We start from the raw sequence: 26,159 nt of genomic DNA on the forward strand, positions 1-26,159 counted from the left end.
TTAAGAATGTTCACAATTTAGTTTAGTTTAAATTTAAGAGAAAATTAAAATTAAAATATCAAATCAAATTAACTTAATTAAACTAAATGAATATAATTAAGATTAGTAAAACGAAAGCTGATTGGATTAATTTAGTTCAATTTTAAAATTTTTTTTAGCTAATTTGAACTAAACCAATCTGATTAAGATAGGGTTAGTTTAGTTTAGGTCGTTAAGTTAGGATAGAAAATAAATTATTATATTTTAGAAATTTTATTCTTACATAATATTCATTATAAGAAAATAACAAAAAAAAAATTCATTATATGAAAGTTTAAATTCAAAATTTCTTTAAATTGATTTTTTTTTTCAAAATAAATAATAATTAACTTGAGATTCACTATAAGCATTTAGTTACTGGTATTATATCATGTTGATTTTGATTTTTATGTGTGTGTGATCATTCTTGTGCTTTGACCATCATTCTCACCTGCGGCTAAACTTAAACTCTATATAAAGGGTACATTATGCATCACTACCTACTACACTTTTCATATACTATTATTAAAATTTATATTAACTCTAACGTTAGAATACCCTGTTAAGTATTTCATTTTTTGCTTCATATTTCCATGGCCTTTGAGAGATCAAGGTTGAGGAACAGACAATATAAATGGAAAAAAGAAAAAATAATCAAATACTAAAGTTCAAAATGTACAAATTTTAAACTTAAAAAAAAAACGATAATGTTAAGTTAATTCAAGTCGAGAACCAACTTGATTGCACTTGATTTGTTTTTGGGTTTGAAAATTGAAAAACAAATAAAAAACTGGTAAAAAAAAGAGGCAACAGAAGATAAATAAAGATAATTTCATCAAACTACCTTCCCCTATTTAAATTCCTACTATAAGCATATAAATTAAAAGTAGATAATGATGGGTAAAAAAAACGAATAAGATATCCGGGTAAATTCTATACAGATTTTTTTTTTTCAAAATGTATATTCTTAGTTAAAATTCAAAGGAAGTAACCACACATTATCATGTACCGTAGACTAACATGTATTCAGCTTCATCGTTAGCACTTGGTCTCCCCATCTTTCCAAGAAAATCGCCAAAACACTGACAAAGACTACTACGTATCTTTTTTTAGGGTTACCACAGCAGTTCCTATTTTTTATCTGTGTCACTGACTTCCTCCTTTTTGTATTTCACTCTATAAATAATGGCAATCTATTCTTATATTTCTTCGTGCTTTATATTTCCATGACTTTTTTTCTTCTCATTTGAGACCATCCCACACAAATCTCCTTCTACATTGTTATATTTGATCTTGTTTATTGCTCTTTTTTCTAATGGTTTTCCCACAGTGTCTCACAACCTTTCTAGCGCTTTTCTCGTTTATTGTGTTACTGATCAACAATGGCGTTGAAGCCTCTCATAAAATATACCCTCATCTCCAATCCGTTTCAGCAATTTCGGTGAGCGAAGTTCACAGAACTGGATACCATTTTCAACCTCCTAAGAACTGGATCAACGGTTCGTATAATTGTTTTTAGCAAATGTTATTCTTATCTTCTTGCGTTTGTTTTAGTTTGCCCTAGATAACTATTTATATGATACTTTTTAACATATTATTTTAATTATTAAACAACATAAAAATCGTGTCAATCTTACTCTTAATTTAAGAGTCTTATTTGTATTCAGTCATTTTTAATAAATTAAAAATCGTACCTTTTAACACTCACATGTGTTAACTTATTAACACACACACATGTATATGAATGATGATTTTGCTTTCACAACAAAAAGAGAGGAGAAAAAGTGGATGGGCTGTGAGTTTTGGTTGAATGCAACATAACAAAGGAATCTTTTGATATACTGAACTGAATGGTATGGGAACAATCCACAGGGTGTTCAAGCCAAAATTTTGATGCGAAAAAACGGTTATTATGTGCATAACTATCTTTTTGTTCCAATTTTTTATGCGGTTACGATTGATATGCGAAAAAATGGTTATTATGTTCAAGCCAAAATGATATGGAATCTTGAGAATATCTCTAATGGTGTTTTTTACATTTTTATTGTCGTTGATACAGTTAGGTGTAAAGGTATTGCTTCGTGACATAGAACACATGAAATTAACATATGTTGGTTTAGAACTTTGATTTATAAATACTTTAATATAATTTATATGCTGCTTTGAAGGTTAAGAAAATATTTTATGATATCTTTTAATTTTTAAAATATTAGAACAATCACAAATAAAATGCTCTTTCAAGTTTATAGATATGGCAGTTAATATTATATTTTAATAAATTTAATAATTATTTAATATCATTTATTTTTATCATTTCTCTATTTTTCATTACTTCCCATCATCTATTATAACTATAACATTCTTCTCTACCAAGTTAATATGATGCCTTTTGCATGGCTTTGTATAATAGTCCAAATATTAATGATGCATGCGAAACTCTTGTATTGGATATGAAGCTGGAATATATAAACCTCTTTGTGTTAGTGCTGTGTAGATTTGGGTGAGTTGGAAGTGGGGAAGGTCGGTTTGTTATTTATGTTTAATTGTATTCTCTGATGTATACAGTGGTTATGTGGTATAGCAATTCGGACTTTTGTTAAGATAGTGACACAAAATAGAAGATGATGTGTTCCATGTTTTATAAACATTTTTTAATTAAAAATAAAAACAATTTAAAATTATAAACAATTTTTTAATACTGTCAGGAGACAATTTTTAATGGTTCCTTTAGCTTTTTCTGTGTATTTTCAGTATATATATATATAAATTAATTACATGTAGTATTTTTTTAATTATTTAAATAAAAATGATTAAAAATCACTTTGTACTATTTTTTTTTATTAAAAATTACATTGTTATCTTTTCAACTACACATGCTGTCATAGTAAAGGGGTTGAAAAAAGTGACTCTGATTATCATTATCTCGTATTAACTATATGTATTGCACTCAGTGCGCAAATCATTATCTCTCTATTCCTCCTATTTCAAATTAAGTGATATTTTAGTAAATAATAAATATTTCATTTTTTAAATATTGTGAGTCAATTTTAATTAGTGGTCATTATTATTTAGTTTTAGCTGTTTTTTATAATCTATAAAATTCTTTTTTTCCCTTAATTATATATATATATATATATAATCACATTTCCATTTTTTTTTCCTTCACCTACTCTACACCCACAAAAATTGATATCAACATGTAATTTCTCTAATCCACCGGTTTCTATTGCAATGTTTATAAATGAGCTTGTTGTTCCATAGATAGGTGGGAGTCTATTATGTAATTCCACATTTTATTGGTCTTGTTATCTACAAATTACCGGTTACAATTAGGAGTTTCACATCGTGTCATTTGTCACGAATTCGTTTCTTTCTTCTTTTTTTTCAAATGGGAAAAGGGGGTTTAATTAATCTGTATATGCTGAAACTTTTCTTTCGTCGGCCTCAAACACGGAAACTCTTACACTTTGATAACTTTGTATATCAATTTTAACAATAGAATTTAACATTTTAATTTAAAAATGTATAATTTCATTCATTAATATTACATTAAAGAACACAACTTGAGTGTAGTATTTTAGGCATTTTTATATTATTTTTTAGTTATTAGAGTTTTATTATAATAATTAACATCGAAATTTAATGTCATGTTTTTTGTATGAGAAATTAAGTGAAAATTAAATTTTAATAAAAAATATTATATAAAAAAAAAACTTAAAATCAGTGCACTTTAGTTTTATCTCAGCTAAATGTGTCATACATGTTTCTTTACATTTATATTCTGACAATCTTGAGTTATTAAAATATAGGCTCCAAAACATCTTCCTTAGTTTTCATTACCAAATTACCTGTAATGCTAACTTTTTTCGCTTTCTAATCCATGGCACCTAAATTGCTGTGATGGATGCATCAATCGAGTGCAGATCCAAATGGTAAGTGAATATTTAATTTCAGTTTATTTTATAATGACCATTCATATATTTTTATAGGACCATCTCGTATTAATAAATGGCAACAACACAGGACCCATGTACTACAATGGATACTACCATTTGTTCTACCAGTATAACCCCGAAGGCTCTGTGTGGGGTAACATTGTATGGGCCCACTCAGTATCAAAGGATCTTATCAATTGGAAAGCACTTGAACCCGCAATTTACCCATCTAAACCATTTGACAAGTTCGGGTGTTGGTCCGGGTCAGCCACCATTGTGCCGGGTAAGGGACCCGTGATCCTATATACGGGAATTGTTGACGAGAATAACACTCAAGTGCAATGCTATGCCATACCCGAAAATGCATCCGACCCGTTTCTTCAAAGATGGGTGAAACCCGATGAATTCAACCCGATTATTGTGGCGGGTAAAGCCGTAAACGGCAGTGCGTTCCGTGATCCAACAACTGCTTGGTGGAGCGAAGATGGGCATTGGAGGATATTGGTAGGTAGTAGAAGGAAACATAGAGGGATGGCTTATTTGTATAGGAGCAAAGATTTTATGACATGGGTTCGGGCCAAACACCCGATCCATTCCAAGAGCACAACGGGTATGTGGGAGTGTCCCGATTTTTACCCAATTGCAATAGGAGGGCAAGAGGGGTTGGATACATCGGTTGAAGGGAATCATGTTAAGCACGTGCTAAAGAATAGTCTTGATATGACTAGGTTTGAGTACTATACATTAGGAACTTATTCTCCTGAAGAAGATAAGTATATCCCGGATAACACTTCAGTGGATGGTTGGGGTGGCCTTAGGTATGATTATGGCAATTTTTATGCTTCTAAGTCATTTTTTGACTCCAGCAAGAAACGAAGGGTCTTGTGGGGTTGGGCAAACGAGTCTGATTCCAAGGAGGACGATGTTCGCAAAGGATGGGCAGGAATTCAGGTAGCTTATATATATATATGCATTGCCTTGATTGAACTTATTGGGTTCTTATTAATATAACTATTTTTAAGAATTTAATTTCATGCATTGGCATGCAAAAATATGCATTCCTAGGTTATTCTTGCATACGGCTAACATTTATGAGGGGATGTGCGTACGTAAACCATGGAAAAGATTTTGTTTGCATAGGAGGTTCTTTTCTTTTCTTTTGGGTACATGGGAGAAAAGAAATATGATGATGCAAGTGCAACTACAAGTCATTTTTTTTATGCTTATGCTACTTAAGGAGTTTAAATATGCATGTCTGTGTATGTTAAAATAATTAGGCGATTCCGCGCACCTTGTGGCTCGACTCAAATGGGAGACAACTGGTACAATGGCCTGTTGAAGAATTAGATAGCCTTAGAGAGAAAGAGGTTAAAATGAACAGTGAAAAGCTTGAACTGGGAAATTATGTTGAAGTCAAAGGAATCACTGCTGCCCAGGTAAGATTCTTAAGCAAGCATTAATGTGTTGGTTTAGATACATATAATGAAATAAAACTAATGATATTTTATAATTGCAGGCAGATGTAGAAGTTACTTTCTCATTTTCAAGCTTGGATAAAGCAGAAGCTTTTGATCCGAAGTGGGTAAATGCACAGGATCTATGTGCCCAAAAGGGTTCCAAAGTTCAAGGTGGGGTTGGACCATTTGGGCTTCTAACTTTGGCTTCTGAAAAATTGGAGGAGTTCACTCCTGTGTTCTTCAGAATTTTCAAAGCTTCAAACAATCACGTGGTTCTCTTATGCTCAGATGCCAGAAGGTTTGCCTAATTCAAATTGGAATGAGAACTATTTTTCTTTTTCCTTTCACTTATTTTACCTAAACTTATTATTTTTAATTTTTGTTTTGCCATTTCTAAACAGTTCTTCTCTGAAGAGTCATTTGTACAAGCCTTCATTTGCTGGCTTTGTAGACGTGGATTTAGATACTAAGAAACTTTCTCTTAGGAGTTTGGTACGTGCAAATTCAACCATTGCTCCATTTGGTGCTCACATATAACATTTTGATTTCCAAGAGTTACCACCCACTATTAATTGATTAATGTTCTTTGTTGTTTGAATTGAATGGCAGATTGATCACTCAGTAGTGGAGAGTTTTGGAGCAGGAGGGAAAACAAATATTCTGTCTAGGGTTTATCCAGAGCTAGCGGTGAAGGATCAAGCCCACTTATTTGTGTTCAACAACGGTACTGAGCCAATCACCGTAGAAAACCTCAGAGCATGGAGCATGAAAACAGCTGATATAAATTGAACACAGCCAGAAGTCAAAAAGTTTTTTTGGTTTATGAAATACAATGTTTTCAACATTTTTGTGGCGTTGTCTTTATTTTTGTTTTAAGAAACACGTTTTCAATATTATGAAAAATAGTTTATTTTTGTTTTTAATTTATTTTAATAAATTTCATCGTAAATTCTAACACAAGTTATTATTTAAAAAATTTAATTAAAACAAGTAATTAAATAAACGATGATTCAAATACACGCGTTAAGGATAACGTATTGACTTTAACAGGATACCGTTTGGATTACTTCGCAAATAGTTTGCAGTTCCGTCCCATGGACATAATTCAGAGTCCCAATCCCATTACCGACCCCAGTAATTAACCAGCTCCCTCTATTAGATGTTAGAAAATCACGTATACCGCTACAAAACATGGTTTGAACCGGATTGTGACTGTTCCATTAAAACTTCAGATTTTAATTCTTGAAGTTAAATCTCCTTTATAGTATAAATAAATAAAAAATTAATAAAAACTTAGACTACAAAAATTTTAAAATAACACAAAATAAGACCAAAACATAATTACATATTTTTAAGGTAAAGATAAGTAATTTAAATTGTTATAAAAATTCAGTAAAAAATTTTATGTGAAAGAATAAAAATTAAATTTATAATCTTCACAAATACCCTTCAAAAATTACACAATAAAAAAATTAAAAATATGCAAAACAATAGTGTTTTACGTTAGTGGTGAAAAACATTTATCAACTTTATAATCAATTTCCCTTTTTACAATGTGAGTCTTATTTGTCCAAAAACAAATAAAAGTCTTCATTATATTTTTAGTTTCTTAATTATAATTAATGTATAGTTTTAGCCTCTAACAACTTTTTGCTAATTGAACTCAATCCTGAATTTTAATTGATACAATCATATCTTTTTATTTGGCTTTCACCTAAAACTCAAAAAACTAATATTTTCTTTCAAAATTTCCATTAACCTAGTAATTATTTATTTTACTGATTGGGAAGCGAAATTGTTGACCTAAAATCCTTACAGAGAAAGTCGCTGAATTGTTTGACTTTTGCTCATATATACCTTAAGGTTATGAACTAATAATAAAAAATTGTTATTGAAAATTATGATGAGTGAGTATTAAAACTTATTGTGAAATAAAAGTTATAATACATCTCAATAAAAACTTTTCTTTATAGTACACCACGTTGAATTATTTTAAAAAAACGTTCAAATGCATCCCTTAATTTGTATATGGACATTAAACATTGGCATTAATAATACTAAAGCATAGATTGTAAGTATAACCTTGAAGGAAAACAACCTTGTTACAGTTAGAATTAATGAGGTCATGAAGAGAGTATTGGATTATAAATACTTCTTTTATCCTACTTAAGTAAAACTATTTTGAACCGCTTAAATTTATTAATAAATTGTACAATTTTTTTATAAGTGTATAAGTTAGTTTCTCTAAGCATGAAACAATAATTCTTGTTGAATAAGAGTAGTTGATAATTTATATAGCTGCAATGAACATTAACCTACGCGTTTCTAACCAACTAACTTCTTGAATCCAATTGATTTAATAATTAAAAAAAAAAACCCTTGTCTGAATCTTATAAAATGTGCGCTCTATGCAGATATATAAGATTATTACGATGATGACTATTACACATTTTTCTTCTTGTACAATCAATGATTCAGCAGCCCCAATGCATTCTACACCGATCAAAATAGTTGGATATATTTTAACGGGTAGCCCTGATATGAACTCCTATGTTCAATCAAATGATTTAGCTCTGGAAATACATCGGCAAAAAAAGTTGAGACAGAATTCTAACCAATATGGCCCGGATCTGAACTTACGCTCATAAATGGCAAGACCAGTTTGTACATTTTCAAATTTCAGAATCTAATTATAACAACTCAAAACATTATGTTGCCTGTCATACACTCGCTACAATTTGAACTGTTTAACTCTACACGTTATCCATTATGCATTCAGTATGGCGATTATAGCAATAGAAAATACTGATTCATTTTTGTATAAATATATAGCTGGGACAAGAGGTGCATGAGGAAACATAAACCGGAACTCAAGAGATCACAATGTCATCCCAACAATATAATTGACCATACAAAAACCACGTCCAAAAACTGCTAACATTAATTAAAACGAGAAATATTCAACAGTAGTTATGTAAATAAAAGAACCCAGTCCCAGTCTAACATAAAGAAAGAAACAAGATCAGCCAGAATTTACTTGATCTTCTTCTTTGGCCTCAACTGCAAGTGAGAAACAAAATAAATGGCGATCAGCCTCTAACCGCATAGCACATCAATAAGAATAAAGCATAAAAGTTCAACATCAAATCCATGGCCTAAAACATAAATGTGGGATAAATAACCCATAGACTGACCTGATTACTATGACCACACTTCTTTTTGCGGCAGTTTACAGCCCTTGGATGCAGACGAGCGTAGCATCTAACAAACCAAACAACATAAAAACATTGGTAAAAATTACTGCTTGTGAAGCTTGAAACTTTTTAAAATCCATCGTTAGTCTCAAACATTGCAAAACGACCTTCATTTTAATCTCTTTTGTGGAAAGGACAATAAAACTGGAATGAAAAAGAATTAAAAATGAATTTTTTTAGCAAAACAGAGACTAAAGGATGATTTTTAAAATCTCAAACAAAAATGTTTGATTCATGCATTCTCTATTTCTAATTCGAGTGTTCACTCAAATAAAAATAAACCCTCAGTAGTCAACAACTAATGGATGATGAAGTTGTAAAACATAAGAAATGGGAATGATAAACATGAGCTTAGATAAAAACAAAGAAACCGAAAAAGCTAATATATTAGATGTACCAGCGGAGAAAATCAACTGCGAGTAAGGAATCACAGTTGACAAAGTTAAAGATGGATATGGATATAGGGAACAAGAATAACCCCTATTGCACTATAACAGCAAAAGGGGCTAAGTTATTGTCCCATAAAAGGAAGGTAGAGAATGGATGGAGGGAACATACTTGCGACAGATCATCTTGTCTTGGTTGTACTTGCGAGCCAAGGCCATCAAGGAGGGCTCAATGATGCCACCGCGAAGCCTGAGAACAAGGTGGAGCGTCGATTCCTTCTGGATGTTGTAATCTGCTAAGGTCCTTCCATCTTCAAGTTGCTTCCCCGCGAATATCAAACGCTGCTGATCCGGAGGAATCCCTGTAATTATTGAACGCAGAGTATTGATGAAAAGGAAAAATTGGAAATGTCATGCTATGAATGAATTGAGTTTGGGATTGTGATGAGTACCTTCTTTGTCTTGAATCTTGGCCTTCACATTGTCGATGGTGTCGCTGCTCTCGACCTCGAGGGTTATGGTCTTCCCCGTTAGGGTTTTCACGAATATCTGCATCTTTGCCGCTTTGCCGCTTTGCCGCTTTGCCGCTTTGCTGCTTCACTTCTCCACTCAACTAAGAGATGAAGAGGGTGCCAACCATTTTATATCTCGGTTTCTAGGGTTTCCTATTCGCTACTCACCATTGTCATTGCTGTTCAAATGGATTTCGACCCAAAAGCTCTTTCGTATTGGGCTGCTGTTCCTGTGGCCTGCTTCGTGGCTTTTCACCATAAACAAGTCTATACCAATAATATCAATAAATATTTATATATATTACATGGAAACCTCTAGTATATATATATATATATATATCAACTATTGATTTATGTTATTTATCTTAATAATCATATCTATAAAATTACATGCAATTTAAATATTTTAATATGTAATTTAATTCTAATTATTTACTTATATTTTGAATAACATATTGTACGAGATAGTAAAATATTGGTTAATTTTTGAATTTTATGAATATTTCAATTGTTTAGATTGATAAAATTTAATTTTCTTAAAATAAATATTAATAATATGATTGTAGTAAATTTGATGCACAATATAATTTAATCATGTTTCATGCTAGTGTAGTAGATACAGAAGAAAAATATATCAATAATGAGTTGACGTTTGTTTATTTATTATTATTTTATCAACTAATAGAATATACATTTATTTAAATTTTCTAACTCTAATCAAGTATGAGACGAAAATATTTATTCAAAGGTGATTAACCTTCCCATTAAAAATACAAAAAGGAAAAAAAGACCCATGGGACATACTAGTATTATTCTATAATAAAAGCAAACATGTATTTTTCTAATTCATCTTAACTCTTTGAAATGTTCATAATCAAGTTCTAAAACAATATGAGGACATTTCGCTTATTAAAGATCACTATAACAACTAAAGGGATTGTATTCGAGTCGTATCCATGATTAAATGGTATAAATTCGTACCTACGCACTACGCATCCATGAACATTAAACACACCTAAAATAAGCCTCAGTACGTGAACATGACAAATATGAATGCCCTTCTGGGTTTTATTCAATTGTGGAGCGGTATCAAAATCAGCGCAAATATGTTCGCCGATACAATGAATTGTATGCATATTTTTTCGTAGTTGATAAATTGTATGCAATTAATATGCTCTTACAGAACATCATCTTCTCCTTATTGTTAAGAATTTCGACTCTGGGCACAACAATTTTCAACGATGGATACCCCATAGTCCAACTAAAACAGGGACTAAAGGGTGGCGATCTTGGAAGCCACAATCTCAAGAAGACCCTTTGGGTTGTCCACATGAACCCAATGACCAGCATTTGGAAGTAAACAGAAGGAAACTTTTCCAAGAGAGTCAGATCCTCCCCGACGGGCTAATTTCTCGATCCGCTCAATGGCATCTTGGTCCCATCTGTCACTTTTTTCAGCACGCACAATGACTATTTCCATGCCTTTGGGAGGGTTCTCTAATAGATTCCAATAAGACTTTTCCCTGCAGATTTGTAACGTTGGGGATAGTTACTTTTGTGTTATGGAGGAAGATCACAGGAAACACTTAGAAAAACAAAGAACAAGTTTAAATAAAGTTTTCAGACATTCATTTTTATTTCAAAAGAAGTGAACGCCTGTTAGATGTGTGTAGAAAATGATGAAAAACATTACTCAAACCAAACAGGCCCGAATATGCTTCATTTACCAATAAGAATCGAACATCTCCTTAGCATTTTGAAGGTCAAATATCCATGTCTCATGGTCACCAACTTTTTTCAGGTTGGTGCCTATCCAGTCTGACAGTGCCTTAGAATAACCAAGTCCCATCAGATGACTCACAAGCCACCTGAAAAGAGGTCCAGCGTACGATTAAGTCTAACTACATTATAGATGGGCACAAGGAAGATTCGTATATAATAAATTTGACACAATGTCAAATGCAATGGCACTTTCAACAAGAATCAAGATACCCAATTTTTTTAGACATTAGAACAACCAATCAGATCATGGCCTCGTCAAAAGAAAATGAAAAACCAACAATGTTCTATTTGTGATAAAACGATTACAATTTTACTTTTACTTAAAATGTCTAGCAAGCATTTGTAGACTTCTCTTGTACACCACACAAAATGTCCCGAGTTTGATATGTGAAAAAATAGCTTCATATCCATTGCACTCCAAAAATGCTACCAGAGGAAGCAACATGTACCAGCACACAGAGTCTCCCCTCAATATCTGCCTATTGACAAACTTACAAACACCATGAAAGAGAATATGTTCAGGGATAGAGTCTCACTTCCGAGATGGTATTTGTGATGGTAAACTTTGCAAGGTCGCTAGAACATCCCGAACTTCTTCGTTACTGTTTTCAGGGTTTATCTCTCCAGGGACAGAATCCAATACCCAGAGCTGTTTTTCAGCAGAGACAAAAGGATAAAATAAGGTATTAAATCTGTAGCATCCAGCACTGAAAAATCTAAGCACTTAAGTGAGTACAGTAGTGCGCTTGACAGTGCTAGTATTATTAAGCAACGTATAAAGGATATTACGCCTATACTACAAATGCTTCAATACAAAATCTATAATAAAAATATGGCAGTGCTAGAAACTCAACTTTCTAATACACTCTTTGTTATTCTTTATTAACTGAAATTTATTAAAAATGAAAATCATTAAAGTATAAGAAGAACTTACATGATTTCTGCGATTTCCGATATGAATTAATTAATAATAAAGAGTATGACAATAGTAAGCATATCAGGAAATTAGGGATGATACTGTACGTTTCTCAAAGCTTACCGATGATACGTGTGTTAATTCACAAGTCTATCAATTGATTCCATTTCCATTTATGATTATAATTTCATTTACTCTGGTCAAATGTTAAATAAAGTAGGTGTTTCTGAACTATATACAACATTAAACGAGTTAAGATATCTCCATCTTCATATCAGACAACACAATTTCATTTATCTCTTAAAAACAATGGGTTTAACTTAGTAATCGGTATAAAAAAGGAAGTAGAATTAAATTCATATAATCCGTAACATCAGAAAACGCGCACAAAGGGTAGGGAAATTTTCAAAATGCAAAACTCTACCAGAGTGAGCAATATACTAATCCAAACAGGCTAGTAAATATCATAGTGTGCATAGCCATCAATTCACACCAATGTAAAACTTGGCACGCTTCAACCACTTCATAACTTCTTTTCTTTTATTACTATTATTATCAATTCAATCTATTGCAGTAAAGAGGAGAAAAGGGAGATTGTGAAGAGGAAACACCTGTTTAGGGCGCAGAGCAGAATCACCGTAGTCACCGCGGCAACAACTCTCGGCAAATTGCAAAGCTACCTTTCCACCCATGGAGTGGCCTAGAACAACCTCAGGCCATGACCAACCTTCCGCCTTTACCAAATCGGCCAAATCTTTGGCCGCATTCTCCATATTATGAGGCGGATTCAGTTTCCGCTCTGACGATTTCCCATGATTCCTCATATCCAACATCACCGTTCTCCAATCTACACAGAAATCAAGTTGATTATTCACTTCATAATCCGCAAATCAATAACAAAAAGAAAGAAAAAAACGAGAAGAAGCTGGAGATACTGGAAGAGGGAGAGGAATTGGAGAGAGAGGCCAAGAGGTTGCGAGAGAAAGATCTCCAGTTTCTGGCAGATCCCAAAAAGCCATGGATGAAGACGGCCGTTGAAGTGTAAGGTTTGTCCGGATGAGCTCGCAGTTCTTCGTAGGCTATGGTTTCCAACCACCGTCGACGAGGGAGAATTGGGGAGTTGAGGAAGCTGGTTAAGAGATGGAAGTCGAAGCTGTTTCTGTTTCTCAGAGATGCCGCCATTTTCTGCTTTACTTTTACTTTGACTGGGCTTTTAGTTCTGCTGTGATGTACCCGTTATGAAGTAACTAACACCTTGGCCCAATGGAAACAGCACCTGAGCAACACATGTACTATGGATTTTGAATAAAAAATATTAATTATTAGAAAAGATTTTAGACTTGACAGCTGTGGGATTTGAACCCACGCCCTTTCGGACCAGAGCCTAAATCTGGCGCCTTAGACCACTCGGCCAAACTGTCACTAATGTGTACTAAGCACAATTGTTTAGATAATTAAGATAGTACAATTAAGGCCATTCATAAATTATAATTTGGATAAAGTAAAAATGGTTCTGAATTTAACCGTCTCAATTTTGCATTTATGATAATCGTAATTATTTCAGGGATAATTTTTTATTCTTATTTTTTATTTTAGTCCTTTATAAATTACGGTTACATTGTATGTATTTTTTTTGTTATAATTATATTTTAATTTTTAATATATATGGGTGAAAAAACGATCAGATTGAAGTATCTTTCACTCTAAACCAATTTATTTTAACTGTGGGGTTAGATAAAAGTTGCAAAATTTATCCAAAAGCACCTTTGACTTAATTAATTCTTTAAAGATTATTTATTTTAAAAACCTATCGGTAATATATCTTATAAGCTTATTATTATTTGACAAAGTTCACGTGTGGGTCACTCATCATTTACATGTACACTAAAGCCCTTGTTTATAAAAAGTGACAGACTCTTACTTCCTGTTGGACATGAGGGCCTCAAGTCTATGCTAAGAGGCTATGGTTCTTGTCTCGATCCTCTCTTCTTCTTTTTTCGTTTGGTTTTCTTTTCTTTTTGTTAGGTTACCTTTCTGGTAAGAAACCAAACATATTCTTATTGAATCAAGAAAACATTGAAATACATTTCCCTTCAATACTTTATTTATCCAAAATAAAATTGTACTCAATAGAATTTTTAACAAGAAAATATACTATAGTCTTAAAAAATATAGTGGAAAACGAAACGCATCATCAACAGGGCGGGTCAAGGTAATGATAAAAATGGTTCTTCCAAAATTTGTAAATGTTTCGACGAAGAAAAAAATATATATTGAACAACCTTTTAAACGGTTTCGACTAACCCATAACTTATGATTTTTGTAAAATGATAGACTTATCAAGCATGCAAACTAGCTTGTTTAGTCACAATTAAATGCTCTGACAAAACAAAAGCCACAGTTTAAAGTGAAAATGGGGTGAATATTGTAAGGCTCGTGTTTTCAAAATTTAAATATTTTTACTTTCTTTATTTACTTTTTTCTTGGTCAAAACATAAGTGTATTAACCTGCATTTTTTTATCTTCTCTTTTTTATCACGTTATTATTATATCTTTGGTATTCTTTCTACTTTTTATAACAAAAAAATAAAATATACAATCAGGTTTTTAATTATGAATAATCTGATATCCATGTTGGATAATAGTTTGAGAAACCACGTGTTATCCAAAACTTCAACCCAATGATATCCCAAACTCGTCTGTCACTTTCCGAGTCTTCCTATCGTGCACGCACGCCGGCCTTCGAAGTCTGCAGTTTTTGCCGAAGAAAACATTAGAATGGCTGGTAGATAAGCCATTTAAAACTATACTTTTTAGTTAGATTTCATACAACTCTTATTAAATAATACACATTTTCATTTTATTGGCAGGTCAATTTAAAACAATAGAGAAAGGATTTTTTTTAAAAATTAAACAATATATAGTTGATTAATTAGTTATTCTAAGACAAAATATTTTTATTGTTATCAATATAATAAAATATCAAAGCTGTTTTTATTTTGTTTGTGTTTTCAATGATTTGTTCATGATGTAATACAAATATTTTTAAGTACCAATAACGTATCCCATAATACTCTTTTTTTATTATCACTAGCAATCTCAGCTATAATCCAATAAATTACATGATTTCGGGTTTGAAATGAGTCACGAGACTCATGCTCTGCTTGTTTTATTTTATTAACTTCGTCAGCATATTTTCCCATTCAATGTTCCGGTTTTCCAAAGTAAAAATTCTTCAACTTTTCTTGTAACTCTATCGGAGGATCCATGCAAAAAAAGGAAACAAGTGGAGGTTTTAAAAAATAATAACTTTTTAAAGAAAGTTCAAACATAAACATAATATAACTATTGTGTTTGTGTATTTATATTGTGGGGTTTTAGTTGATTGAAGATATCAGTATGTTTTTTAATAATGGCAAGTCAATAAATGTTAAATGGTATGTATAAATCGTGATTCACATCACTGATTTTTATTAATAATCAGACTAGCAATTAATAAAATGCATACTTTTAATTGAAATTCAGAAAATTGCAATAACATATGACTTCAAATTAACTATACCATTTTAACATTTTTAGTCACGATTGACCAAATTAATGATCATGTGAGATTATTGCAAACATTAATCATTATTCAAAGTTTGGCGACATTTCGTGATAAAAACAATCTTAAAATATCTCACTTAATAACAAAAACATTAAAGAGAATTAGCTCGTTAAAAAAGCACCCTTCAATTTATAAATATAAAACTAAAATTAGTTTTAAAAATTATTATTAAAGTTTCAATAATTCTACAGTTGTAAGGCGAAACCATTGTTCAGATGACTGGTTGCTACTTACAAGTAGTAGAATTTAAATTTCAATAATATTAACACTTATAATATTCTTTTATCATAACATATTATCTCAATGTTTAATGTATACACTTGATGAATATTTATGAACTATGAGCGAGTAACTGCTCAGATTAGTCTTTAAAAAAAGGTTGTCGGACCTAATTTAATATTTTAAACAAATGAAAATTATTAGATTCATTTATTTGATAAATTCCCTTATCAAATAGTCATGCTGAACTTAACAAGATTGCTTTCATAAGCTATTAATTAGTTGATATAATATGTGTAATTTTTATCCGATAATTATATATATAATTATCAATCACTGTTAAAACTTATATAATATTTTATCACTGTCATATTACATCATCAATCACATTTAATATTGTTATTTTCTCTAAATGTACAATATATACACTGAAGAAATGTTATAACAATTTTGATTGATGATAAAGGCATAGTTACACCCAGAAGAAAAGCATGTGGAATGATAATGGCACGTCATGAGAAAATGCGGGACCCACAAGGCAGGGAGGTCCTTCAAGTCCAATATGCAAATCCAACTCTTATTCTTTTTACCACTCTGCGACCCTCCGCCACATCACCGCCATTTCAGTATTTCACTATTCACTATCCTTTCCCTTTCTTCATCTTTACTCACTCACTCTTTCTTTCACATCCCCACACGAATGGACCCCACCCCATCCGTTCACCGCCGATCTTCTTCCTCCTCCGACCGCCTCCTCGGTCCCTTCACTTTCTGCCCCTCCGCCACCGCCTCTACCGCCGTCGAACTCAACGAAGCCGAACTCTTCTGGGCCACCGATTCCTCCGAATCGGAAATCCAACGCCCCGTGCCCCTTCCCTCGCTCAATAACCGCCTCCGCAACTTCCAGCGCCCGCTAGATTCCGGAATACTCGTCGTGTTAACTGAACCTGATTCTCGCGGTGGCGTGTTTCGCGGCAATTCCTCCGTTTCCTCTTCCTCTTCGAGGACGATTCCTTCGTTGCCGAGACCTCCGGCGGCTCCGGCCTCCGATTATCTCGCGCAGTCCGCGCCTTCTAGAAAGTTCCAGCAATCGGCGCCCGTTAAGGTCCCGATTCTGCTCACTAAGGGCGGCGCGAGGAGGAGGAACGGCCATGATTTCGCTCGCGTGGACGATGACGAAGACGACGACGAGGAGATGTTGCCGCCGCACGAAATCGTGGCGCGGGGTTCTGGAGTCTCGCCCAAAACGACGTTTTCGGTGTTGGAAGGGGTGGGAAGAACGCTGAAAGGGAGGGATCTTCGTCAGGTGAGAAACGCTGTTTTGCGCAAAACCGGTTTTCTGGATTGATTAATTTAATTGCTCTTTATTTTTGTTTGTTGTGGTTGGGAAGTTCAATTTTGATAGCTTCTCCGCACCATCCATAGCTTAAACGAGGATGTTTTAGCCTTTCCTTGTTTCTTCTTTTTCTGATGCTCTTTTTGTTCCTTTTTGATTTATAGAATCTGCAAATGGTATAAACTCCTGGACCAAACTTAGATAATTAAACTTGTCTACCTTTTATCTTTCTTTTATTATGTTTTTATTATTTTATTCCTTGAAAGAATTAGAGTTCTAGATTGAAGGTATGCTGTGAAGAGTGAAGTGAAAACTAATCAGATAATTGCCGCTTTTCGTGTGGTTGTAAATATTACTAGTAACTTTGCTAGAAGGGAAGGACACTAATTATGCTTTGAAAAGCTTGGAGAGTAGGTGAGATTGTTGTCCGTATTCATGTTGTTAATGTGTTTGATTAAGAATATACGTCACAGATTAGATTCTTATTAAGCTGAACATCGAACCGTGATTGCTGGTGGTTAACACTTATGTTTGTTATTTTCTGATGCGGAATAGTTCTCAGTGACACATTATTATACTACTGCATGATTCGTTTTCCCATCAGTTTTCTGCTGAAAGACATGTCATGGGTGCTTAGGTTGGGTAACGTTGATTTGAGAATACAGCATTGTCGTTGCTCCTGTGTCAAACCTGAAGATTTACCGCATTGACGTATATTGGGGTAGTTCATTTTTTTTTCTTTCGTGAAATTGATTCTTTGGCCCACCTCGGGTAATTTGATTGATTCGTGAATCATGACGACCTGTGAAGTTGCTTTTAGAACTGGTATCAGTCACGACAATAGGCAAAAAAATAAAATAAAATAATTTTCCTATTTTAAAATATTTTATTTCTTTATCACCAACCAAGCAAACAAGACAGAAGTTTCAACGTCAATTGAACTAAGCACATTCAATTGTAGTTCTGCATAAATAGAGCCCTATGTCCCAAGAACTTTACTGGTTGTACTGTCCCTGTAATTAACTTGCGGCTCAATGGATTGAATCGGTTTACAATGTTCATAAATGAGCGCTTGAATTATTAGTTTTTTACTTAAACCTCAGAAAAAGGGCTGTGGCTAAAAAATGATTGATGAATGAATAGTAAAATAATGCGAAGCTCACCGCTGTGTTCAAACGATCTTAGACTACTAATACTGATAGATAGCATTCAACGGCGGAAGAAGACCTGAAGATTCGGATTTGTACATTTCTAGTGTCCTCTTATTTGTTTTTACAAAACAAAATACCGACGGCATTGTCAAGGGAAGATAATGTGTAATTATTAGATTTTTTAATCTATTTCTTCTTTTTTATTTATAACATCATCTATTATTTCTCTTTTTTTTCATGTTTTTTTTCCGACATCAAATGTGGACAAAATGAATTACTTAGCCTGTAACAGTTGACCTATAAGGAAAAAGTTCCAATGAATCAAGTTTAATAAGTTCAAAACAATATATTTTTCTACTCTTTCTGTTTTTCTTTTACATACCCAAGTTTAAAACATTGAACTTTTTTTATCAGAAAATTCACACAACTAAGCAATTATTCATTTAGTACCTATTGATCGAGCTGAATAATTCAATGATTAAATTATATTTAATTTAAATAACTAATTTACTTTTTTTTAAGTTTTATTAAATTAATTATCAATAATTGAATTTGGAATTTCACAATTTTTTAATCTGAAATTGAACTACCTTCTGTTCGTATTAACATTTTATTCGCATTATTAGGTGGCTTCATTTATATATTCTTGTCGTTAATAAACTATATAATCAATGTTTGAAATTAAACAACAAAGAAAATAGGATTCTACCTATAAATGAAATTTTAAATTTAAAAAATACCAAGCTAAACTTTAAAAAAAATATATAATAACTTTTTTATTTTACTTTAATATGACGAATATATTTTCCTCACAAGTACAAGGACGACTGTATTTGACAAAAAGTTGTGTAAAAAGAATTCTAAACCAATTTAATTAAATTTAATCATCTTGAATATCTTTTTAAAATCGTAATGCAGGTTCTGATTTTCATAAATTCCACCGTAAGCATTAAGAGAGTCGCTGCAAGTCAGATAGACGAATGGATATGCCTCAAAATTGAGTTCAGAAAGGAATTTCCCTTTCACACATCTAATTGATTCATCATCCTTGCCTTCTGTTTTTCTTAAAGACAAAGAAAAACACAACAACAAATCATCGACCTAACCGAAAAAAAAAATCTGCATAATGCAAGTGTTTCCCGCCAAACACAGAGGCATTGATAAATGCTAGCAAAAGGAGCTCAAGTCCCGGTTGTTGAATCTGAAGAGGGCAAATCGAGCACGAAGCCATTTGCCGTAAAGACCAACAAAACTAGAGGGAGGCTCAAACTCCAAATGCATAGGGATCAATGACTCGTGATTTGAAGAATATAGTGGAAGAAAAGAGGACTCAGAAGGAAAACCCTAATGAGAAACCTCAAGGAATGTTGATGTAGCGCGGCTATGACTCAAAACGCTTCCATGGCCAATAAGGAAGGCGATCTTAAGGGCTGCGCTAACAGATTTACGATAACACGCAAATGAAACAGCGAATGGTGCTAGTTGTGTGTAAGTGAAACGATAGAAAGATAAACCCTACTTGACAATGGGATTGAGGGAGAATATATAGTCTCGTTGATATTCTCAAAGCCGAGTTTACCCTCAATGGCTTTTCCAAATCATGGTTCGGTTTCCGGGTAAGGCCTTTATCAGCTATATGGGCTGTAACTAATTTAGGGCTCTCGATTCAGCAAATTAGTATAGGCCTTAAATCAGGTGCCGAAGAATTTTCAGTTTGAAGACCACGTGGCCCATAAAATAAATACTTGTTTGGCCCATAAAAGTGTCTTTTTAGCCAACTTTATTTTTTAAAATAATATTTATTTTATAATTTTAAGATAAAGTTGTTTTTTAATTTTATTTTAAGATAATTATTATTTTAAAATACAGTTTTTATTTTTTTTCTCTATTTATTTATTGTATTAACAAATTCTAGAATAAGTATAATATAAAATTTTGATGACAACTATTGTAAGTAAATATATTATATAACTCATAAATAAGTTAGATAAATGATATGCTATAATAGATTTTAGAAGTGATAGTATTATATTTAATCATTAATAAATTTTATAATTTAAAATTTTTAAATATTAGATGATTACTTTTTTGAAATTGTTTTTTAAAATTATGTGTTCCAAATGCATTTTCTTCTTACTCAGGTCTTGTCTCTCAATGCCCTAACCTCCACTACCACTATCTTCTCCAAATCAGTTCCCTCCCCTTTCTCCTCTCCCTCCCAGCCCCCACTCTGGTGCCAAAGCAAAGAGAGAGTAAATATGGTTTATTTAATTATGAAAATTTATATGTTCGACACCGTATTTTGAGTATTACATGGATGAAAATAAGAGAAACAAGGGAGAAAAGGAAAAATATAAGAAAAGAATGTCAGTCTTCTTTATTAAGCTAAAAATATTATCTAAATAAATTTTATAAAGCTTGGAATAATTCTCAAATAGGGTTCTTTTTTAGAGGGACTTAGCATTAAATTCCTTGTTTGTGGATGTTGGGCCCTGTAAAGCATTAAAATTCTTACTTGATTGTCCATATTTTATATTTGAGCATGATTCTTTAGAATGTTACATTCAACGTCTCTTGTGATATATGGTTGAAAATGCACCTGATGTGTTGAAAAAGGTTGGATTTTGCTCGTTAGTGTGACAACTTGGAATGTGTTTTTGTTGGATTGTTTTTGTTTGAAGGTTGGGAGCATTGATATGTTTTGGACATTATATGAATAGACGATGAAATCTGGTGTCATAGATAGCGTTAATGTTGAAACTATTGGATATCTGATAATGGCATTTTGTGCAGAGAATAGAGTCTTCAAAAAGTACGATTTTCTTAGGCAGTATTATAAAATGACTTAAATCCTGACAATATTATTTTCAATATACAATACATTTATAGTTGAATTCTGTAAAGAGAAACAATATGCTAGAGTATATGAGCTCCTTTGCATACAATTGCAGAAAATAGTACCATAGAATATTTGTTTAATTCATACTTATCTTACTTTAATTTCTCTTTATTTTTCTTATCAAATAGCATGCAAATCTATTATTCAAATTCAAAACCTATATAACTATACCCACTTTGTATTGACATGCTTTGAATTGTGATATTTATAAATAAAACTAATTAAATTTATAAACACTGTATAATCATCTCAATTTTCTTAAAAACAAATAATTTGGCTAAATTAGAATAAAAATAATGACTAAAAAGATTTGATCTAACATCAAAAAAATGCAAAAAGATCATTTTCTGTAAATTTTATTTAAGTCATACAATATTTATTTAAGCTAAATTTATATAATGAGGACTATACAAAATTTTGTCAATTTCGATTAAGTCATTTTTTGTAAATTAAGCTAAAATTACAAGATTATTGTGTCTACACAATTCGCTTAATTTAAGTAAATTTAGCTTAAACTAATTCTTGTTTGACTTATGTTAAGTAAATTTTGCTTAAGCTAATTATAGTTTGTCTTAAACAAAATTATTATTTCTTAAATGAAATTTATCTTGAAAATTATTTTTTTCATGTAACATGGTAAAGATCTAAAATGACATTCAATAATAATAAACACATAATCATATTTTAACCATAAATTGATACTAAGTGTGGATGACAAAGGTTTAATTATGAAAATGATGAACTTCACAAATATAGTTTAAGATAAATTTTATACATCTAAAATGACATTCAACATTCTATTAAATTAAAAATAATTTCTGATTATAAATTGAAACTTAATAAATACATATCAATGTAATTATTCTTAAAATAACAATCAAGATATAAATACATACAATTTGTTTGAAAGAAAAAAAAAGGGCATGACGATATAAAATAATAAGTTTGAAGAATAATTTAAAAATTGTTCAAGAAAGACTAAATGATAAATATATAAAATTTAATAAAATTTAATTTATTTTTTATTACAACTTTAAAATACAAATTTTCAGACAGTAACACGTTAGAAGGTCTGATCTAAAATTGAAACAATATACGGTTTCAATAAGTTTTATATGGGCTTTCATGTTAATATCCTTCATATTCGGCCTAATGATTCTGAGAAAAAAGTTTAGCCCAATAAATTGCTCCTTTTGTATTTCCTTCACCTTCCCCAAAAGCAGAAGAAAGTTGTGTGTCATTTTACGAAGCAATGCATGCAATGGTATGGTACATTTTATTGCTAAGTTTTAGCCGTTACCTCTTCAACAATAAGTCATCACTTTTTTCTTCTGTGAGTGCATTTTAAAGTCTAACAAGTTTTTTAACATATATTCAAAGACATATGCTATATAAGAACCTATACAAGGTTTTTGTTTTTAATGATAATTACAATATTTGATACATTAAAAATCACACAATAATATAAAGTGATATAATTTCCATTAAAATTTTTTATTATCTATCCTCGAACAGACGTTAAAGAAAATCAAAAGTTGAAAGGAACTGTGACTCTTGTTTTGGACCACCTAATGGTAAAACTTGCCGTAGAAATTAATGCATTTGACGATTCATTTGAGAGGGACGGACGCGACTATCTTGGCATCAGGTTCGTGCATTTACAGGAGAAAATGCACGCACGCCTTCTATATAACATCAAGAGTGGGAAAGGTATGAATTAACTTGCTAGACCTTTGCCCTAAATTTAACATAAAATTCTCAATGCAGAACAGAAGTTATCTAAGATTTGCTTCTACTCTTAATTGACTTTAGAAGGGGAAATTTTCCATTTCAAACACAACTAAACACGTTGAAAAACTAACAAACTTTTCGTGTATTTCACATGTAAATTTTCAACTAAAAAAATAAAAAACATTAGAGAGTTTTAAATTATTAATAACAAGGATTTTTTTTTGTTTGTCATTTACTAGTGTGTGTGTGTGTGACGAAATCTTTAATTTCGACATAATAGATTAATTTTTTTATTAAATTAAAATTAATAAATTGTATTTGAAAAGACTATAAATTTTAAATAAAATTCAAATTCTTATTACAAAAGCAATTGCATAACTTAATAAAAATTAAAAATAGATATTTACATTTATAATATAAAGATAAATAGTCCAATTCACCTTCACTTCTGCAAACGTGAGTTTGGCTAATTCCACCAAAAGTCCAAACGCCCCAATAGTTTGTACTACAGAAAAACAAAACTGACTTAATACTCATTATCTTATTTTTAGATAATTGTATTTGATACACAAATATAAAATAAAAAGAAAGATTTAGAATGCTTGTCTTGTATAAAATTGACCCCCTCCTAAATATAATTTGGACTCTGAATCTAAACACAGTCTATATATAAATTGTTACTAATGCATTTTTTTATAAATTGTATTTTCTCATTGTAATTACTTGTACACTTGCATATATTATAAATATTTTATTAAATTATAATGTTTATATATATGTAAATTAAATTTACTACAAACAAATTTGCTTGCGCATTACTTTTTATTTGCCAACAATCGATTATATCCTGTAGTTTCTATTATAGTAGAGGCATGAACTTAACATTAAAATTTGTACTGATAAATAGAAAATTTTGTTATACTAATACAAAGAAAAGTTCTTTAGATTCCATACATAATCTTCCAGCTCAAGGATGTATAGTAAATGAAGATTGCAACTACGTTTAATTTTAATTTGCATTACATAATACATCGTTGATATATATTGCGAATTGGGGGTTAGATTAATGACGTCAGATTAAGTTTTAGTTATTGATAAACATAGCTCAAATAAGATAAAAGAGGAAAAATTGTATAAATTGTTTAAAGTAGGTTATCAGGTAAACCATTAAAATAAAAATATAAACTATGCGAAACTTTGAAGTAGTTACCCCGTTTTAAATATTCAGTAAATGTGTCATTTCATACAATTATTTGACACCTAATAAAAATGTTACTTTTTTACGATTATTTATTAATTTAATTTTTTATGACTTCATTTTATAAAATTTTACATTAAAACGGATGAGCTGAATTACACCCCGTAATTGGCATCTGAAAGAACACGCAAATCGAAGTGAGTTGTTTTGATTTCCGGAAGGAACGCGCAAGTTGTGCATGACTCTACGTTCTATGCTTGAAAGAAGGTCAAGCCTCTGTTGACTCTCTTGACTTTATCGTTCTTTTATTTTTATTTTCTTGACCCTGTTTTTAAATTTTTATCTCTCAATTTGTTCTTTTTGTAGACACTTTGGAATTGGCATTTAAAACCGGGCAATTTGAAAGCAACGCTCACATTCCGTCCAAAACTCAAGTTGAAGATAAAAGATAAATTAAGTTTTCGATTCTTTAAACCTTAATTTTAATTAATTTTGATAATAAAATATAATTATACTAAACTTTATTGATATATGTGTTATGACAAATACTGAACATGTAAATCAACAGATAAAAATTACATGATTAACAAATTTGATTCATAACATGTAGTCTAAAATTATATTATTGTCTCATATAAAATATTTTTTTATAATTTCGGTCTCATATATAAAAGATTTAAAGAGTTTGAAGATAATAGAAAAACAATGCGGTAACTAATTTTATTTTATTCACTTTTATTTATAAAATTTAAAATTTCAACTAAACAAAAGGTTTATAAGAAAAATTTTGTCTTATAATCTTGAGTAATATGTTTTTTTTTTTATTCAAGATGTATAAAATAAATTTTATATCTTATTAAAAATTATAATATTTTTACTAAAGTATTTAAAATATAAAAATAAAATATTAAAAGAAAAAAAATAAGTAACTTGGAAATAAATATTTAACAAAATATAAATAAACATTAAAATAAAAAATATAAAAAACGACATATCAGATAATAGTGGAAGAGCTTCAGTAGCAATTATAAATAAGTTGCTGTTCTTTACTTTGCCGAATGCACTCTTAAAAAATTTAAAAAACAAGTTTCTCTTTTAAGCAGGTCTATTTTAGTCAAAACAAAATTTAAATTTATTAAATAAATTAATAATTAACTTAAAATTATATATATTTTTACTTACCAAGTCAAAGGTATTATATAAATAAATATTGTTACCATTGGTTCTTAAAACAGTTTTCAAACACTTTAAACTAAATATTTTATTAAAAATATTATTACATATTTACTAACTACTTTTTATTATTTAAAACTAGCTTAATGTTAATTTTTATATAAATATTAATTATTAATTGTTAAGATCATTAATATCGAATGTTAAACTTGCATACTTATATAACTTTATATATAATACAAAATTATATAAAGTAAACTAACTTTTGTAAAAATATTATACAAAAATATTCAATGAATTAAATATAATTGTGCAAAAATTTTGTAAGTACAGACACTCAATTAAACAGAGAAAACGAAAAAAAAAAGGAATCCGCCAAGCAACATCTGAATTTTCAAAAGGAATGGTACGGACAGAGAGAATGACAACGACGTTGGAAGCGCGTGGAGTGGAAATTTCCAGGTAAACCAGAAGGATTCTGATGCAAATTTTTTTCTCATTTCACTCGGCTCGGCATTCATCTTTTTGCAAATTTGCCTAACTTTCTCAGCCATTGATTCCCCGAAACCACTAGTAGCAGTTGAT

General features: G+C 31.0%; 4 protein-coding genes and 3 non-coding genes across 7 annotated transcripts; 2 read left to right on the plus strand and 5 right to left on the minus strand.

Moving 5' to 3' along the window:
- Positions 1–4,041: 4,041 nt before the first annotated feature.
- On the plus strand, positions 4,042–6,329 carry LOC113860944 (beta-fructofuranosidase, insoluble isoenzyme 1-like). Its single transcript, XM_027493526.1, has 5 exons — positions 4,042–4,904; positions 5,231–5,389; positions 5,470–5,708; positions 5,812–5,902; positions 6,020–6,329. Exons 1-5 carry the CDS (start codon positions 4,047–4,049, stop codon positions 6,197–6,199), a joined length of 1,527 nt encoding a protein of 508 aa, XP_027349327.1. The 5' UTR covers positions 4,042–4,046; the 3' UTR covers positions 6,200–6,329.
- Positions 6,330–8,293: 1,964 nt separating this feature from the next.
- On the minus strand, positions 8,294–23,653 carry LOC113860948 (ubiquitin-60S ribosomal protein L40). The gene is made up of 5 exons (XM_027493529.1): positions 23,644–23,653; positions 9,503–9,621; positions 9,223–9,412; positions 8,605–8,671; positions 8,294–8,470 (listed from the first exon to the last, which is right to left on the minus strand). Exons 2-5 carry the CDS (start codon positions 9,603–9,605, stop codon positions 8,444–8,446), a joined length of 387 nt encoding a protein of 128 aa, XP_027349330.1. The 5' UTR covers positions 9,606–9,621; positions 23,644–23,653; the 3' UTR covers positions 8,294–8,443.
- Positions 9,054–9,153, minus strand: LOC113864097. Its single transcript, XR_003504701.1, has one exon. It is a non-coding gene; the product is annotated as a small nucleolar RNA snoR99 (small nucleolar RNA).
- On the minus strand, positions 10,612–13,530 carry LOC113860945 (protein ABHD11). Its single transcript, XM_027493527.1, has 5 exons — positions 13,196–13,530; positions 12,872–13,107; positions 11,881–11,993; positions 11,290–11,430; positions 10,612–11,085 (listed from the first exon to the last, which is right to left on the minus strand). Exons 1-5 carry the CDS (start codon positions 13,440–13,442, stop codon positions 10,836–10,838), a joined length of 987 nt encoding a protein of 328 aa, XP_027349328.1. The 5' UTR covers positions 13,443–13,530; the 3' UTR covers positions 10,612–10,835.
- On the minus strand, positions 13,602–13,681 carry TRNAL-UAG. Its single transcript has one exon. It is a non-coding gene; the product is annotated as a tRNA-Leu (tRNA).
- LOC113860947 lies at positions 16,719–17,608 on the plus strand. The gene has a single exon (XM_027493528.1). The coding sequence runs from the start codon at positions 16,787–16,789 to the stop codon at positions 17,432–17,434; it is 648 nt and encodes a 215-aa protein (XP_027349329.1). The 5' UTR covers positions 16,719–16,786; the 3' UTR covers positions 17,435–17,608.
- On the minus strand, positions 19,537–19,625 carry LOC113864087. Its single transcript, XR_003504692.1, has one exon. It is a non-coding gene; the product is annotated as a small nucleolar RNA Z266 (small nucleolar RNA).
- Positions 23,654–26,159: the final 2,506 nt, after the last annotated feature.

This window comes from Abrus precatorius, unplaced genomic scaffold, assembly GCF_003935025.1.
Source record: "Abrus precatorius isolate BTA unplaced genomic scaffold, Abrus_2018 Scaffold3, whole genome shotgun sequence".
Classification (NCBI taxonomy): Eukaryota; Viridiplantae; Streptophyta; class Magnoliopsida; order Fabales; family Fabaceae; genus Abrus; species Abrus precatorius.